Source organism: Lepidochelys olivacea, assembly GCF_965140295.1.
Source record: "Lepidochelys olivacea isolate rLepOli2 genome assembly, chromosome: 5".
Lineage (NCBI taxonomy): Eukaryota > Metazoa > Chordata > Testudines > Cheloniidae > Lepidochelys > Lepidochelys olivacea.
The window spans coordinates 12963746-12979861 of NC_140415.1; the positions used below are offsets into that span (position 1 = coordinate 12963746).

At 46.5% G+C, this 16116-nt stretch overlaps 1 protein-coding gene across 1 annotated transcript in view; it reads right to left on the reverse strand.

The window, feature by feature from the left end:
- The window catches only part of PSTPIP2 (proline-serine-threonine phosphatase interacting protein 2), a 55197-nt gene that overhangs the window by 24812 nt on the left and 14269 nt on the right, over positions 1-16116 (reverse strand). The window contains exon 2 of the mRNA XM_084629645.1: positions 3329-3429. Within this exon, the coding sequence (XP_084485771.1) occupies positions 3329-3429 (101 nt within the window). The remainder of the gene's footprint in view (positions 1-3328; positions 3430-16116) is intronic.

Here is a 16116-nt window from a genome sequence, read left to right on the forward strand (position 1 = left end):
TAATGATACTTGGTCCTGCCTCCGTGCAGGTGGCTGAACTAGATGACCTTTCAAGTTTCCTTCCAGACCTACTTTTCTATGATTCTATGTGTCCCCATCACTAAAAGGCACCAGTTGGCAATTTCGCTGGCAGTCTCAGACTGGACCATGGAGGCTGAACTAATTCTTATTCCATAGATGTGGTCCCTCCAAGTCAGGTTTGAAACCTATTAGTGGGTTGAGAAAGCTCGTCTTGCCGCTCGACTGTACCTGGGCATAACTAGAGGAGATTGGCCTCCTGGGCTGCCCATACAGCACCTTTTGTGCCAAAAGAGTTAAAAAATTAAAAAATAATCTCTTCTAGTATTAAATGGCTACAGAAGAAGATCAACATGCCTATTTAAGCCTCACACCTCAGGGAAGGCGGTGTTAGACCCATCTTCTAGATCGGGGTGGGCAAACTTTTTGGCCCGAGGGCCACATCGGGGTGCGAAACTTTATGGAGGGCCGGGTGGAGAAGGCTGTGCCTCCCCCAACAGCTTGGCCCCCGCCCCCTCCCACTCCATGCCCCCTGACTGCCCCCCTACCCATCCAAACTCCCCCCCGCTCCTTGTCCCCTGACTGCCCCCTCCTGGGACTCCCGCCCCTAACCACTCCCCAGGACCCCACCCCCTATCCAACCCCCTTTTTCCCCACTCCCTGCCCCCCCAAACCTCTGCCCTATCCAACCACGCCCTGTTCCCTGTCCCCTGACTGCCCCCCAGGACACTCCGGCCCCCTTACCATGCTGCTCAGAGCAGCATGCTTGGGAGCCACGCTGCCCAGCCAGAGCCAGACACGCTGCCGCGCTGCCCTGCATAAGCGCGCAGCCCCGCCTCCCTGAGCGCTGCCCGCGCTGTGGCATGGCTGCGGGGGAGGGGCCAGGGGCTAACCTCCCCGGCGGGGAGCTCAGGGGCTGGGCAGGACGGTCCCGCAGGCCAGATGTGGCCCGCGGGTTGTAGTTTGCCCACCTCTGTTCTAGATGATGAAACTGAGACAAGAAAGAGTTACGTGATTTACCCAAGGTCACACCACAAGTAAGCATCAGGAACAGAAACATAAAGACCTAATTTAGTCCCTTGCTTTAAGCACTAGATCATGTTGCTTCTCCTGCACATTTGAGCGCAATGACACAGAGATGCATGATGCCAAGAAGTGCTTGCTGAATAGCCTGTAAAAAAAATACGCATGTCCACAAAGTGCATGTATAGTTTTCAGTACAACCTTAAGTGCTTCTAATTCAGCAAACATAAGACCACTGTCCCCACTCTAGTGAGTAAAGGGTGCTCCAGGCAGAGGTACCAACACCTACCCCCAAAGAATTTAAGGAAAAAATAAAAAAAACTCTACTGGCACTATTCCCATTTATTTTATTTTTAACTGAAATGGTCAAACACAAAACACAAGACTTGGCCTGAAAAATTCCCGACTGCCAATTTGAAAGTCATGAGAGTCCCTGGAAAATAGAAAGCGACCACTCCGAAGCCATCTGGGAGTCACGCACCTCCAGTTTATGGGCACACGTGCCAGGCTTCAGAGATTCCATCATGTAAGTCAACAAAACAATAATGGCCAGAAATCCAGATTACACATTCAAAGTACTCTTGAGCTGCTGGCGTAAGAAGCACTTTTAGTTTGTTGGGTGGATCGACGTTGAAATTCTTCACAAAGCCACAGGGCAAGACCATAGTGAAAATAGTTTCAAGTAGACTTTTTTGCCCCCTCTCCCTTCCAATGTTTTCCATAAAATGCCAGCTGCCTAACTGGCCTAACCTGAGAGGAAGGATGGTCTAGTGGTTACGGCATCATTCCAAGACCTGGGTTCAATTCCTTGCTCCGCCACATGCTTCCTGTGGGACCCTGAGAAGTCGCCTCCGTTCTCCAGGGGGAACATATAAAATAGAGATAACAGCCCCTCCTCGCTTTACAAGAATGTTGGGGGGCTACACACATTGAAAAGTCATAAAATGTGACCAAGGCCATAAGATGTGACCATCTAGTCTGACCTCCTGTGTAACACAGGCTCTAGAACTGCCGGAATACTTCCTAGAGCAGATCTCAGGAAAAAACAGCCAACAATCACTACAGTATCTGAGCACCTCACAATGGGGGCCACATAAGAACCATAGATTGAACTCCCTATGCCCGGAGAAACCTCCCATTGACTTCAATAGGAGTTATGGGCACGTAATGGCTGCAGAATCGAACACAAGTCTCGGGAACTGACATTAAATTTCGTTGGCACAGGATTTCAAGCACAACACACACATAAGGTGACCAGATAGCAAGTGTGAAAAATCAGGAAAGGCAGGGCGGGGGGGTAATAGGCACCTATATAAGACAAAGCCCCGAATATCGGGACTGACCCTATAAATTCGGGACATCTGGTCACCCTTCACACACGGCACCAGCCTCAAACCAGAGAAAGCATAAAAATGCATGTTCCATATAGTTCAACATGGAAGATTTTTACATTATCTGTGGACGGTGAAAGACAGAAAAACCAGATGTGGAACAGCAGATCAAAATATTACTAACCCATTTCCTAGTCATGACTAACTAGTGTGATGGGGCAAGGTCAGATGGCTATAGAAAAGTAGTGGGAGATAGATATATTAGCTCCAGTCTAAACAAATCCCTGGTACCAGGATAAGTTAAATGGCAGCTGTTCCAGGTCAATTAAGACACCTGGGGCCAATTAAGAACTTTCCAGAAGGCAGGGAGAACTCTAGGTTGATTGGGACACCTGAAGCCAATCAGGGACTGGCTGAAACGAGTTAAAAGCCTCCCAGTTAGTCAGGTGGGTGTGGATGTCAGGAGCTGTGGGAGGAAGCTGTGCTGTTGGAGAGACTGAGTAGTACACACCAGATCAGGCACGAGGAAGGAGGCCCTGAGGTAAGGGTGAAGTGGAGCCTGAGGAAGTGGGGGCTGCTGTGGGGAAGTAGCCCAGAGAATTGCATGTGTCATGTTTCTAAAAGGTCAGCTAACATAGCTGATACTATTAGGGCCCCTGGGCTGGAGCCTGGAGTAGAGGGTGGGCCTGGGCTCCCCCCTTTGCCCCCCCCCCGATTAATCACTGAGACTGGGAGACAACAGAGACTGCAAGGGAGGATAGCTTCTCCTCACCTCCCTCGCTGGCTTATGATGAAAATGGCTCAGTAGACTGTGACCCTTGTCCCTAGAGAGAGAAGGGTTATGTGGAGGGTCACAGTGAGAACTCTGAGGCTAGCGAAATCTGCCAGGAAACGTGGGACCTATGGAGACAAGGACAGAGCTTTGTCACACTAGGTGGTTAGAGAAAGCTCTGTACCTTTCCTTCAGAAAGTCTTCAAATTCCTTGCAGTTCTTCCTGCCATCATTCAGATGTTGAATGATGCTGTCGTAGCCAACTGTGCTTGTTAAATCGGTACTCTGCAAGCACAAATAAAAAACATGTCACATGGGCATCAAGACAGATCATTGTCAATATTCCCCACCTCCACTTGGAGTTTAAGATGCTCACAGTTTAGCCATTTCTAATACTTGGAAAGGAAACTAACATTTTTTCTCCTGTATCTGAAGATTATATAAAATGAGATCCCTTTATTCTGGACTGGACGAGGTCTCAGTTTGAGAGCCCAGGACAATGGATCTATGCTGACTTTCAGGAAAACGTAACAGCCAGGCTTAAATACTACAGAGATCTAGTGCAGAGTTTTGCACAATGGGGCCCTGATCTTGACTGAGATTTGCAGGCGCTCCTGCAGTATAAATAATCGAAACAGTCTCAACTCACAATGGTTATCTAAGGTAATTATAGGGCCACCATCACATTCCTATCTCAGTGCCTCATGCTCTTTACCATAGAATCATAGAATATCAGGGTTGGAAGGGACCCCAGAAGGTCATCTAGTCCAACCCCCTGCTCAAAGCAGGACCAATTCCCAGTTAAATCATCCCAGCCAGGGCTTTGTCAAGCCTGACCTTAAAAACCTCTAAGGAAGGAGATTCTACCACCTCCCTAGGTAACGCATTCCAGTGTTTCACCACCCTCTTAGTGAAAAAGTTTTTCCTAATATCCAATCTAAACCTCCCCCACTGCAACTTGAGACCATTACTCCTCGTTCTGTCATCTGCTACCATTGAGAACAGTCTAGAGCCATCCTCTTTGGAACCCCCTTTCAGGTAGTTGAAAGCAGCTATCAAATCCCCCCTCATTCTTCTCTTCTGCAGGCTAAACAATCCCAGCTCCCTCAGCCTCTCCTCATAACTCATGTGTTCCAGTCCCCTAATCATTTTTGTTGCCCTTTGCTGGACTCTCTCCAATTTATCCACATCCTTCTTGAAGTGTGGGGCCCAAAACTGGACACAGTACTCCAGATGAGGCCTCACCAATGTCGAATAGAGGGGAACGATCACGTCCCTAGATCTGCTCGCTATGCCCCTACTTATACATCCCAAAATGCCATTGGCCTTCTTGGCAACAAGGGCACACTGCTGACTCTCATCCAGCTTCTCGTCCACTGTCACCCCTAGGTCCTTTTCCGCAGAACTGCTGCCGAGCCATTCGGTCCCTAGTCTGTAGCTGTGCCTTGGGTTCTTCCGTCCTAAGTGCAGGACCCTGCACTTATCCTTATTGAACCTCATCAGATTTCTTTTGGCCCAATCCTCCAATTTGTCTAGGTCTTTCTGTATCCTATCCCTCCCCTCCAGCGTATCTACCACTCCTCCCAGTTTAGTATCATCCGCAAATTTGCTGAGAGTGCAATCCACACCATCCTCCAGATCATTTATGAAGATATTGAACAAAACCAAACCCAGGACCGACCCTTGGGGTACTCCACTTGATACCGGCTGCCAACTAGATATGGAGCCATTGATCACTACCAGGGTCTTGTGAGGGCATATACATTAAAGGAGAGTAGTGCTATTATACCCCTTTTTACATATAGGAACCTGAGGCTCAAGCAGACTAAGGAATTTGCCCAAGGTCACACAAAGTTAGTGGCAGAGCAGGCATTGAACCAGACTTTCCCATGGCCCAGGTTAGTGATCTAAGCACCAAACTGTCTTTCCTCTATATAAGAAGCCTGAAGCAGATGCCGCAAGCCACATCTGAATGGAAGATGTCCCAAGCTGAAGAGGATAGCTCTGTGTTGTGTGCGTGAGAGTTTAAGCTGGTTGAGAAGAGACAAACATATGGGCAGACGGTATAGCGACACAAGTGGTAGGAAAAGGAAGCAGTGGTAGGGATGGGTATGCAGCTTGCAGAAAAGAACTAGAAGCCACAATCTGACAGCTAACAGGAAGCCTAAAGTGAAAAGAGGAATAATGTCAGGACTAAGATTCAGGAAATGGTTCAAACCCAAGATAGTCATTGGAGGGGAGGGGGATTTCTAGAGGATTTGTACACCAGTACATAGGAGAAGTTGCAGCAGCACAGCCTGCACACAGCAAGGATTTCAGCACTGCAGATTTAACTGCTGTATGTCAAGGAAGTGAAAGTCGGTGATGGCTAGAGAGCAAGGAATCCCATGTAGATCTGGTGAACCCCAGGGCTGAAACAGCAGGAGGCCCATGAGATTCTGTATGAGTTTAAAGTGGCCTGCAAGCAGAGGCAGATCCCCAGCTGTCCTGCTCTGTGCCATCTACAGGCACTCCTTGGAATGCAAATATCCCCTAACTGTGCCAGGCAACTGTAAGCGGACGCAGCGAGCCTCGTCATGCAGAGGGAGAGCCTTCGCAAGAGCGGTATTTCAACATGGTCCTGGCTACATGAGTGCTAAGACTGCACAGTGCCTATGGCCAGCACCAGTGGGGACAAAGCAGGTTTATAAGCCCACCCCAGATGGCATGGCAGCAGTAACTCTGCCTCTGTTTCCCTCCGAGTCTTTCGCTGTTCCACCCTGTCTCCAACACCTTACCCTCCAGCTAGATCATGTAACAGTTCTATCCCTCCCCAGCTACCCACAGGCTAAAAGAATCACAAAGAACCATAAGTTTTTCCCTTCACTGAAGGAGGCTCCGTTAGGCAGCAGCCTTCCCCAGTTCCTGGCCCCAGCCAGCCGTCTCTCCCACAGTCAGAGTACAAGCTCTGCTCCCTTTCCCCACCAGACAGCAACTGGACTGGGCTCTCCCTTTTTGGCTCCTCTCTCAAAGCTTGACACCTTGAAGGTGGTGTAGGGTGGGACTGCCTGGGCCCTGAGCAGCCCATTAACCCTTTCCTGACTCGTCAACCCTTTCCTGACCCCATCACAAAGCCATTTTACAAAACCATGCTTTTATAAGACCCTATAGATAGATTTCTTCCCAGTCAATTCTGGCCAGTAAAATAGCGTTTGTATCCAGCTAGCAAAAACCATGCAAAAGCAGATGGAGCCTAGATTAAGTAAGATCTGCCATACTGGGTCAGATCAATGGTTCATGTAACCCAGTATCCTGTCTTCTGACAGCAGTCAGTATCAGACTTCAGGGGGAGTGTACAGATCAGGGCAACTAGAGTGATCCACCCATCTTCCCCTCCTGGCTTGTGGGTATCAGAGGTTTAAGGTCACCTCAAGCATGGGGTTGTCTCTCTGACCATCTTAATTAATAACCACTGATGGACTTAACCTCCAGGAACTTACCTCATTCTTTTTAGAACCCAGTTATACTTTTGGCCATCACAACATCCCCTGGCAATGAGTTCCACAGGTTAGCGGAGCATTGTGTGAAGAACTGCCTTATTTTGTATTAAATCTGCTGCCTGCTAATTTAATTGGGTGACCCCTGTTTTTTGTATCCTGGCAAAGGGTAAACAACACAGCCCTATTCACTTTCTCCCCACCAGGCGTGATGTTCTAGCCCTCCCTCAGATCCCTTCTCAGTCGTCTCTTTTCCCCAGCCTTTTTAGTCTCTCCCTGTATGGAAGCTGCTCCATCCCCTTGGTCACCTTTGTTACCCGTCTCTGAACCTTTCCCAGTTCCAGTAGGTATTAGACGGGGTGGGGGGCAGCACTCAGGGGTCCCAGGCAACTCTCTGAAAGTTCCGATCCCAGAAATCTCCCTCCCAGGTGTATATTTACAGGGGACGTACAAGAGAAGGGGCAGGGAAGAGGAACAAAGGGAGCAAGGCTCCTTCTGACCTCACCTGGAGATCCCAGGCCCGGTACTAGGCAGGCCTCAGCAAAGGACGGGGGACGCTTTAGATCAACATCGCCATCAGCATGCACCAGCAGAGTGGGTCCAGCATGGAGGAGCCCTCACTGCAGCCTGGTCTAGCACCTACTCAGGCCTAGTCTTCCCCACAGAGCAATTCTGGCTATTCCTCTACAGACTCCTGTGTCTGCTTGGCTTCTCCTCACTCCACCCTACCCCCCAACACAGCCAGTGGCTTAAAAAATATTGTCTTACTGTTACTCCCCCGTCGGTCTGTCTTTATCTGTTGCCTTGTGCCTTACACTTAGATTGTAAGCCCCTTGGGAGCAGAGACGGTCTTCTTGTTCCGGTCTGTGACTAGGGCTTCCAGGCATTATGGTAATACAAACCAATAATACATATGTACACCCCACCCACACTGTTTAATACAGCTGCCCCTTTGTACAAACCTAATGGAGGTGAAATGGTCTCCACATGCTCTGGAGCCAATTTTCAGTCAAGATACATCCTCTGCCAGCCACCCATTCTCCGGTTCGGGAAAACGGTTCTCCCTCCTGCACTCTACCCCACTGCCAAAGCCAGCACATCACTGTGCATCAAGCACACCAGTCAGCCAGTACTCTCATGGTTCAGAATCTTAGACGTTAGAGATGGCAACACCCCACTAGATTATCCAACCCATCTCCCTGCCGCTGCAGATTTGCTCTCTCCAGCATATTCTCTTGTGTTTTGTCCAGTCATTAGATGTCCCAAGAGACAGAGTTACCTCCACTACCTTTTGGAGACACCATTTCACACCCTAAAAGATCATACTCTCTGAAGCCGTGGGAGTCAGCCTTAGAGCTGTTTGGGAATTTTCCAATGAAAACAGATTTTTGTTGGAAAACTTTGATTTGTGAAGAGAGATTTCTAAGGTATAGAGGAAAAGAGATCTACTCCAGGTTGTCCTATTCACCAAGCTGTTGGCTACTCACCTGGGGTATGACAGACCTGGGCTCAGGTGTCTGCTCCAGACCAGGCAGAACAGGAATTTAAAGCCAGGCTTCCCACCTCCCAAGTGAGTAGGCACCAAGCTACGGGGCTGTTCTGGATTTATGCTTTGTGCCTCTACCTTGAAAAACTTTAAAAGGTCTATTTTATCCTAATGTGGAATGGGGGGAGGGGAGATATTTCCCACCCGGTTCTATTCAGCCTACATTTCATCTCATTACACTTATTTAGGAAATGACACATGGGGATATAAACCAATTCCTCTCCATACCAATAGTGATTATGTAGATGCCATTCAAATAGCCTCAGTGCAGTTACTGTCTCTCTACCACAGAAGGGAGGTGAGCAACCATCTACAAAGACCAGCACAAATATTGCACTACAAGTTAGCTGGCAAGAAACATTCATGTTGTATGCAACTAAGACTTCCTTTCCCCCAGGCTCTAAGTCACTTCTAGAACTGGTCAGGAATTTGCCATTGGTCCAACAAAAAATGCTCTTTTCACAAATTTTTTGATTTTTCCATCAAGAAGATCAAAATGATGGCCTCCCTGGAAAGCTCTTGTCAATTTCAATCTCTGCCTGCCAGGAAAAGGTGAACTTGAGGAGAGCCTTTCAGACAGGCAGCTATGAAGGAAAAAAAAAATCAACTTGGGTTTTCCCAAAGCACAATATTTCTGGAAATCCCTTCCTGTGAACAATTTTGGATTTTTTGTCCCAATTCAGAATGATCATTTCCCCCCAAAAGGTGTTGCTTTTTTTTTTTGTTTTTTTGCAGGGAGGGATTTCCATTTCCCAGCCACCTCTAATGTAATGAAGCTCCAAAGATCTGGGAACCAAGTAGCCCCAAGATCAAATCCTGAGATACAACTCTGAGATAAGTGTTAGAACAGCTGATAGATGAGACATAAACACAACTGCCTTCTTTAACCACACAGATTTCCCATCAAGCCAATAGGCAAACTGGGAGTTGGCATTAATTTTATTGTGTGATGAATGGGCACGATCAAACCTGTATGATCTGACATTCTTTTGTCAGTATCCTAGAGAAGAATTTTTAAAAGAGTCCCCATTATATGCTCTTGTGAACAGGACTTAATATCACTAATTTTTTTTGATATTACTAGTATTCAGTTTCATTAGCACTAAGAGTTGTGACAGGCAGGCAGAGTTGTAAGAAAAGTCTTTATTGACCATGCATAGTGGCCTGTGCTAAATGCTGAGAGGCGTGTTTATCCAGTAGCAGCCTGGCCATCAGCTTGCATTCCTGAGCCCCTCATGTCACACCAAACCATTTCCACCTGAAACCAAACCTGTTTTTTCTTATCCCACTCATCACATTACACTCCAGCACCTCAATGTGCAACAGCAGTCAAAAAAGCTAACAAAATGCAAGGAATAATTAGGAAAAGGAGACAAAACAGATGACACCAAATAAATCCAGGATATGCCCACACCTTAAATACTGTGTGCAGTTCTGGTCACCCCATCTCAAAAAAGATATATTAGAATTGGAAAAGGTACAAAGATGGGTAACAAAAAATTATTAGTGTGTGGAACAGCTTCCATATGAGAATATAAAGGACTTGGATTCAAGTATCAGAGGGGTAATCAGGTTAGTCTGTATCCACAAAAACGAGGAGTCTGGTGGCATCGGAGGAGTCCAGGACTTGGACTGTTCATCTTAGAAAAGAGACTACTAAGGGGGATGTGATAGAAATCTATAAAGTCGGGAATGGCATGGAGAAAGTGAATAAGCAAGTGTTGTTTACCCCTTCACATAACAAGAACTAAGGGTCACTTGATTAAATTAATAGGCAGCAGGTTTAAAAGAAACATAAGGAAATACTACTTCACCCAGCACACAGTCAACTTGTGGAATTTGTTGTTGGGGCGTGTTGTGAAGGCTAAAAGTATAACCGGGATCAAAAAAGAATTAGATACATTCATGGAGGATAGCTCCACCAAGAGCTATTAACCAAGATAGTCCGGGATGCACCCTACACTCTGGGTATCCCTAAACCTCTGACTGCCAGAAGCTGGAACTGGATGACAAGATGAATCACTCGGAATTGCCCTGTTCCATCCATTCCCTTTGAAGCATCTGGCACTAGCCACTGTCAGAAGCTAGCGTAATAGATGGACCATTGGCTTGACCCAATATGGTCATTCTTATGAATAAAATGTTGAGCTAGCAACAAAAAGGTTATCAAGTGTTTTCAAATCTATTAGGCCCTTTGGTTACACAATCAGAGGATGAGTGAATTACAGCAAGTGTTGATAAACTGACTTTAAACCCAAAAATAAACAGCAAATTCCTCAGCCATCAGCAGCAGGTGGGAAGACCACCGCCGTTCCTTCCATCAAGGTTCCGCCCCTACGCCGTTCATTCTCCCCCAAGACATCACTCCCCATTCGGTCTTCTCCCCACCCCACCCCCAGACCCTGGCCCTTATGGCTGGTAAAAAGTGATGGGGCCAAAGCCCCCTGGCCACCCCTGTTCCGGCATCCCTGTCTTCCATATAATATACAATCAGTGAACCAGACCCATCCCTGATGTAAACTTCAGTGGTCTGTGTGGCCCCATCTGCTCCTATTCCAGCCATGTGAGTTTCTCAGCACAAACTCAAGAGAGACCAGATATTTGCTGCAGGGGCTAGAGCTGAGATGAGCAAACTTTTTCAATAAAAAAAAAAAAACTTAACATTCTGGGCAAATCCCTGTTTCAAGACTAATGAGCAGCTGTGTCATCCCTGCCCTGCAACTTTGGGAGCCTTACAATGCCTTGCTGAAGTAGCTCCCATCTGGGCTGCTCACAAACAGCCTAACAGCATGCCAAGCCACATCCTGAGTGTCTGCGTGTAACTGCAGCCTGCCAACCATACTTGGGTTACACTCTGGGTTCTCACCAGCCTGGATCATACTGCAGAGTGATCCCAACACACCCCCAGTCTTAGACTTTCCTCCAAGCAATGTATGTCCTGTATTGCCCAGCCCTCTCCTGAAGAGTACAAATCTTTTGAGTCTGTTATTCCTTTAAGGGAATAATATGCACAGCTTGTCACCCCAAATGGAGACACTTCAACTTAAACACATTGGATTAGATAAAAACAATAAAACAAGTTTATTAACTACAAAAAGAGAGATTTTAAATGAGTACAAGTAACGAGGCATGGAAATCAGAAATGGTAACAAGGAAAATAAAGATAAAACGTTTCCTAATACCTGACTTAACAAACTGTATTAGATTCAAGCAGAGTTTCTCACTACATGCTTTCAGCAGTCTTACTGACCAAAATCTGTAGGTCAGGACCACTCCCCATGTTGTCCAATGAATGCTTTCTTTGTCCTTTCAGGTGCAGTGAATGTGATGGGCAGGGGAGGAAGGGGGCCTTGGGGTGTTTTGTCCGTCCTTTTTATAGTTTCAGTCCCCCTCTTGAAAACATTTCCAGATGTGCACTAGGAGCCGGAATCTATGTGGAAGGATATTCCCTGCTGGCTTTTCCTCACCTGTTTGAACCTTTTTTGTTTTCTTTCCTGCTTGATGACTATGTTTACTACCTAAATGCAAGTTACGCAGAGCACACGTTCTGCTGTTTAGGAGAGACCTGTTTGTCAACCTTAGTTTGGGCAGGGCTGTGGGGTTTGGCACATGTTAATAACATTATCCAGGGAATCTTATAACTTCACGTACAATGTTGCCGCATACATTTTACCACGACAATACTAACCAACAAATTATGAGCTTTCAGGTGTTACCTTAAAAGGTGTACATTGTACAAAGATTATTACAATGGTGTAGGGTGTGACTACAGGGGTGTATTCTGTCCCACTGACCATTGAGGAAAGGTTAAAAAAATGGGACGTGTAGTCCTGAGAAAAGAAGACTGAGGGAGGACCTGAGAAGACTCTTCAAATCTGTTAAAGGCTGTGATAAAGGGGATGGGGATCAATTGTCCTCCAAGTCCACTGAAGATAGAAGCAGCAGCAATGAGCTTAATCTGTAGCAGGGGAGTTTTAGGTTAGATATTAGGAAAAACTTTTGAATTATAAGGATAGTTAAGCATTGGACGAGGCTTCCAGGGGCCATAGTGGAATTTCCATCATTGTGTCATCTGTTCTTAAAAACCTCCAAACACAAAAGGGGAACTTCCAATTGTGAGAAGACACCACTTCTGCAAGTGATGGCTCCAGCTTCGGCCAGAGACACTCAGCAAAGTCGCAAGTTCAGGGCGGGTTTCATTGGGACTGGTTGGCAGTAAAACTGTGTGGTGTGTCTAAATAGCTTTCAGTAGAATGTCAGGTAGGAACATAAAAATAGTAAAGGCCTGACATTAAAAACAAATTAACATTCACAAAAATATATTTTTTCACATTTTTTAAAAATTGAAAACGTTTTTTTTAAAAAAAGAGGGATTGTGGTCTAAAGCTTCATTTGGAAATAAGATCCTCTCTTCAGCCTTTTATCTCAGTCCTGTGTACCAGTAGGATGTCACAGTCAGGTTTGCTAAATCTTTTATCATTTTTGTGGCTTTCCTCTGAACTCCCTCCAGTTTGTCCACATCCTTCCTAAACTGTGGTGCCCACAACTAGACACAGCTGAAGCCTTACCAGTGCCAAGTACAACCACCTACTGTGTCCTACATATGACACTCCTGTTAGTACATCCCAAAATATTAGCTTTTTTTTGCAACTGCATCACACTGTTGACTCTTAGTCAATTTGTGATCCACTATAACCCCCTGAAGCTTTCCAGCAGTACTGCCATCTAGCTGGTTATTCCCCATTTGTTGCTGTGCATTTGATTTTTCCTTCCTACATCTAGTACTTCACACTTATCTTTATTACATTTCATCTTGTTGATTTCAAACCAATTCTCTAACATGTCGAGGTCATTTTGAATTCCAATCCTGTCCTCCAAAGTGCTTGCAACCCCTCCCAGCTTGGTGTCATCCGCAAATATTATAAGCGTACTCTCCACTCCATTATCCAAGTCGTTAATGAAAACATTGACTGGAACTAGACACAGGACAGATCTAGGGGGGAGGGATAGCTCAGTGCTTTGAGCATTGGCCTGCTAAACCCAGGGTTGTGAGCTCAATCCCTGAGGGGGCCATTTAGGGATCTGGTGCAAAAATGGGGATTGGTCCTGCTTTGAGCAGGGGGTTGGACTAGATGACCTCCTGAGGTCCCTTCCAACCCTAACCTTCTATGATTCTTCTATGATTCTACTAGATGCATACAACCCATCACAACAATCCAGATCAACATGCCCACAATTAGTTCTCAGGAAAGGCCCTGTGTGCCCACAAACACAAATCCATACACCTTCCCTTCTCATCTTGAGAGGCTGTTTGTGCTAGTGGCTAGCCCAAGGGGACTCAGAAAGGTTATAACAGATACTCGATTTGAGGTACAGAACTTAAAGACCCTGCATCAGGAGCCATTATTGCCACTACACACTAATAAAATATCACAGTTGATGGTTTCATGCAAGACCCAGATGAGTTTGGGTTCTAATCAAAGGTTAGTGAAGCCAAATTCCTCCTGATGTCTTGGGATGGACTCAGGCATGTAAGGGGCATGCTGTGTGTGCTGACTAAAAGTTAGGCTGGAACCACTTTCACTGGCACATCATAAGGTCTATGTTATTGAAGGCAATTGGAATGCTGTGACAACTGAGATGGTAAGCTCCTATAAGAAGACTGCACGATATGCCCAGCATATCCTGATCACACTGCCACCGGGGGCAGTCAGATAAAAGTCCGGTTACGCTGGGGTAAATCCAGAATAACTGTCGGCTTCCAATGGAGTTACGCAGCTCACGCTGCTACTGGCCTCGTTAATGCCAGCGAGCTCGGGAATCCTCATCATCTGCATCTGAGATCCATGTGCCTCTCCTGTTTGGGGCTCTGGGCAATCGCTTTTCAGAGCCACGTGGGTTGAGCTCTCCTGTTGTGTAAAATCTCTCCTGCAGAGAAGGATTTGCTACAGCGAGGATTTTGAATCGATTCGTCAATAACCAAAGCACTTGCCACAGAGAAGATGTACTTATTAACCAGAACACAGCCACCGAGGAGGAGCACTGCCAGCTTTTTAACCATACCAACACAGAATTCTAAGCACCAAACTGAACGACCACCAAGGGCCGGCAGCCGGAAAAGGACCTGCGTTAGAAAACCATCGAGACAGGGTTCCACTGTGACAACATGCTCAGAAGCAGTTTGAAGGACTTGGAAACATTACTGTCTGTGGCATACCTGTGGCTGGAGGCTTAGCAGGGACAATCCACAGCCACAAGGAGATTGGAGAGAGATTTCTTGTCATTTTTGACTTATTTACAAAAAGGGGTTTTTTTTGTTTGTTAATATATTTCCTTATGAACTTGCTAAAAAGCACAATGAGGATGCAGCTTTGCTGAGCACCTGTGGAAGTCTAGAGGTTGCCTACAGTCTGTATAATAGTTACCTGCAGAGGCAGTGTGTCAGCCTCTGGTGTACTCATCTTCAAGTATCCTGCTAGCTAAGAGAGAGGGTATGCAGAGTATGGCCAGGCACATTCTAATTACAGGCCAGTGATGGACTCGGATAAAAATCTGGCCTCAGTTTACGTCCATCTCAACCCCCGGCAACTGTTGACTCCCAGGTTACTCAGGGTTTACACTGATGTAACTAACTGGGGACGGCAGCTGGGCTCTCCCAGGGTGGATATCTGATTCAGAGATGCGAGAAGCAGGGAAGCAGGAGTGGGGTTGGGATGTGATAAAAACATTCCCTCCCCCCCATACACACTCCATGTAAAGACGCTACTTTCCAAGGGCAGGCTACATTTTTTTAAACATCTAACAAAAGAGAAGCCTGTGTTATGCAAGCAAAGATTCTTGGTTGAAAGTCACTGTGCTCCTAAAACTCCAGGGAAATAAGATACATTCAAAAACAGCAGCAGCCCGGAACTTGCCTTGTGCCAAACACAAAATCCCGACCCTCAGAAGCTCCAAAGTGCCGTTCTAAACTTGGAAAGACTGATTTTCAAGTGAACTCTAAATCTGGCAAAACAAGTTGCCCACATCCCTGACTCACATGCAAGTGTCATTGCAGACCTGTGTGACAGCAGCCAGCCCCACTAGTGAGTGCTTCCTGTTTCACAGTGACCTGGCATTTGCTTCAGCAATTTCTGGTTAAGACACATCCCTTATGGTAGGAGTAAGAAAAGTAAAACCAGTCGCTGCTTCTTGGACTGAAAGACAGCATGGCTAAAGCATGGTCCCCTTGTAACGTACTAGGTTTGTGAGGGCTGGCCAGCCCTCCAGTTGACCTGCTATAGAGGAGTTCTCCTCAAACTCAAATAGTAGAGGTTGGGGGAGGGTATAGCTAAAAGGATCCCGGTTCCAGGCCGAGCTCCGTAGGTGTTCAGCAAGTTACACAGAAATTGTGTTTCTCTGCAGAGCACGAGCTCATTCAGTGCTAAGCTCTGTTTGCACTTAAATAAGATCAAGTCATCTCTGGCTTTGCAGATAGAGGTTTTGCACGTTTGTGCTCAGTGCAGAGTTCACTGAAAGCAATGTGGGTTCAGCCAGTGGGGCTAGAATGCAGTGGAGCTAGTATTTCTAACCCATTGGAAACATAATAGTCCACTATTTTTAAGGGCTGCAATATCTTCCTTGAGGCTAGGACACAGATGGTCTCCAGAACTCTCCTTTGAGTGACTGGAGTCGCAATGTAGGTGTGAAAACTATTTGAAAACTATGTTGGAATTGTAGGCTGTCATTTTAATTGGTAAGGAGTTTACTGGTCCTGCTTGCCAGTGAGGGGGGCTCTGTAGGAAAGCACACAATCAAAGTCAGTCTGGAAAGAGCTAGCCTAAAACAGTGGGGTGAACGGTGTCTCGCTGCCTTAGGGAGTAGCCTGCTTTGTCTCTCTCTGGTTTTTGGTTATGGTGTGTTTTCGTTCTGGATTCTCAAACGTAGTATTATGCTGGAACCTTCCAGCAAGAG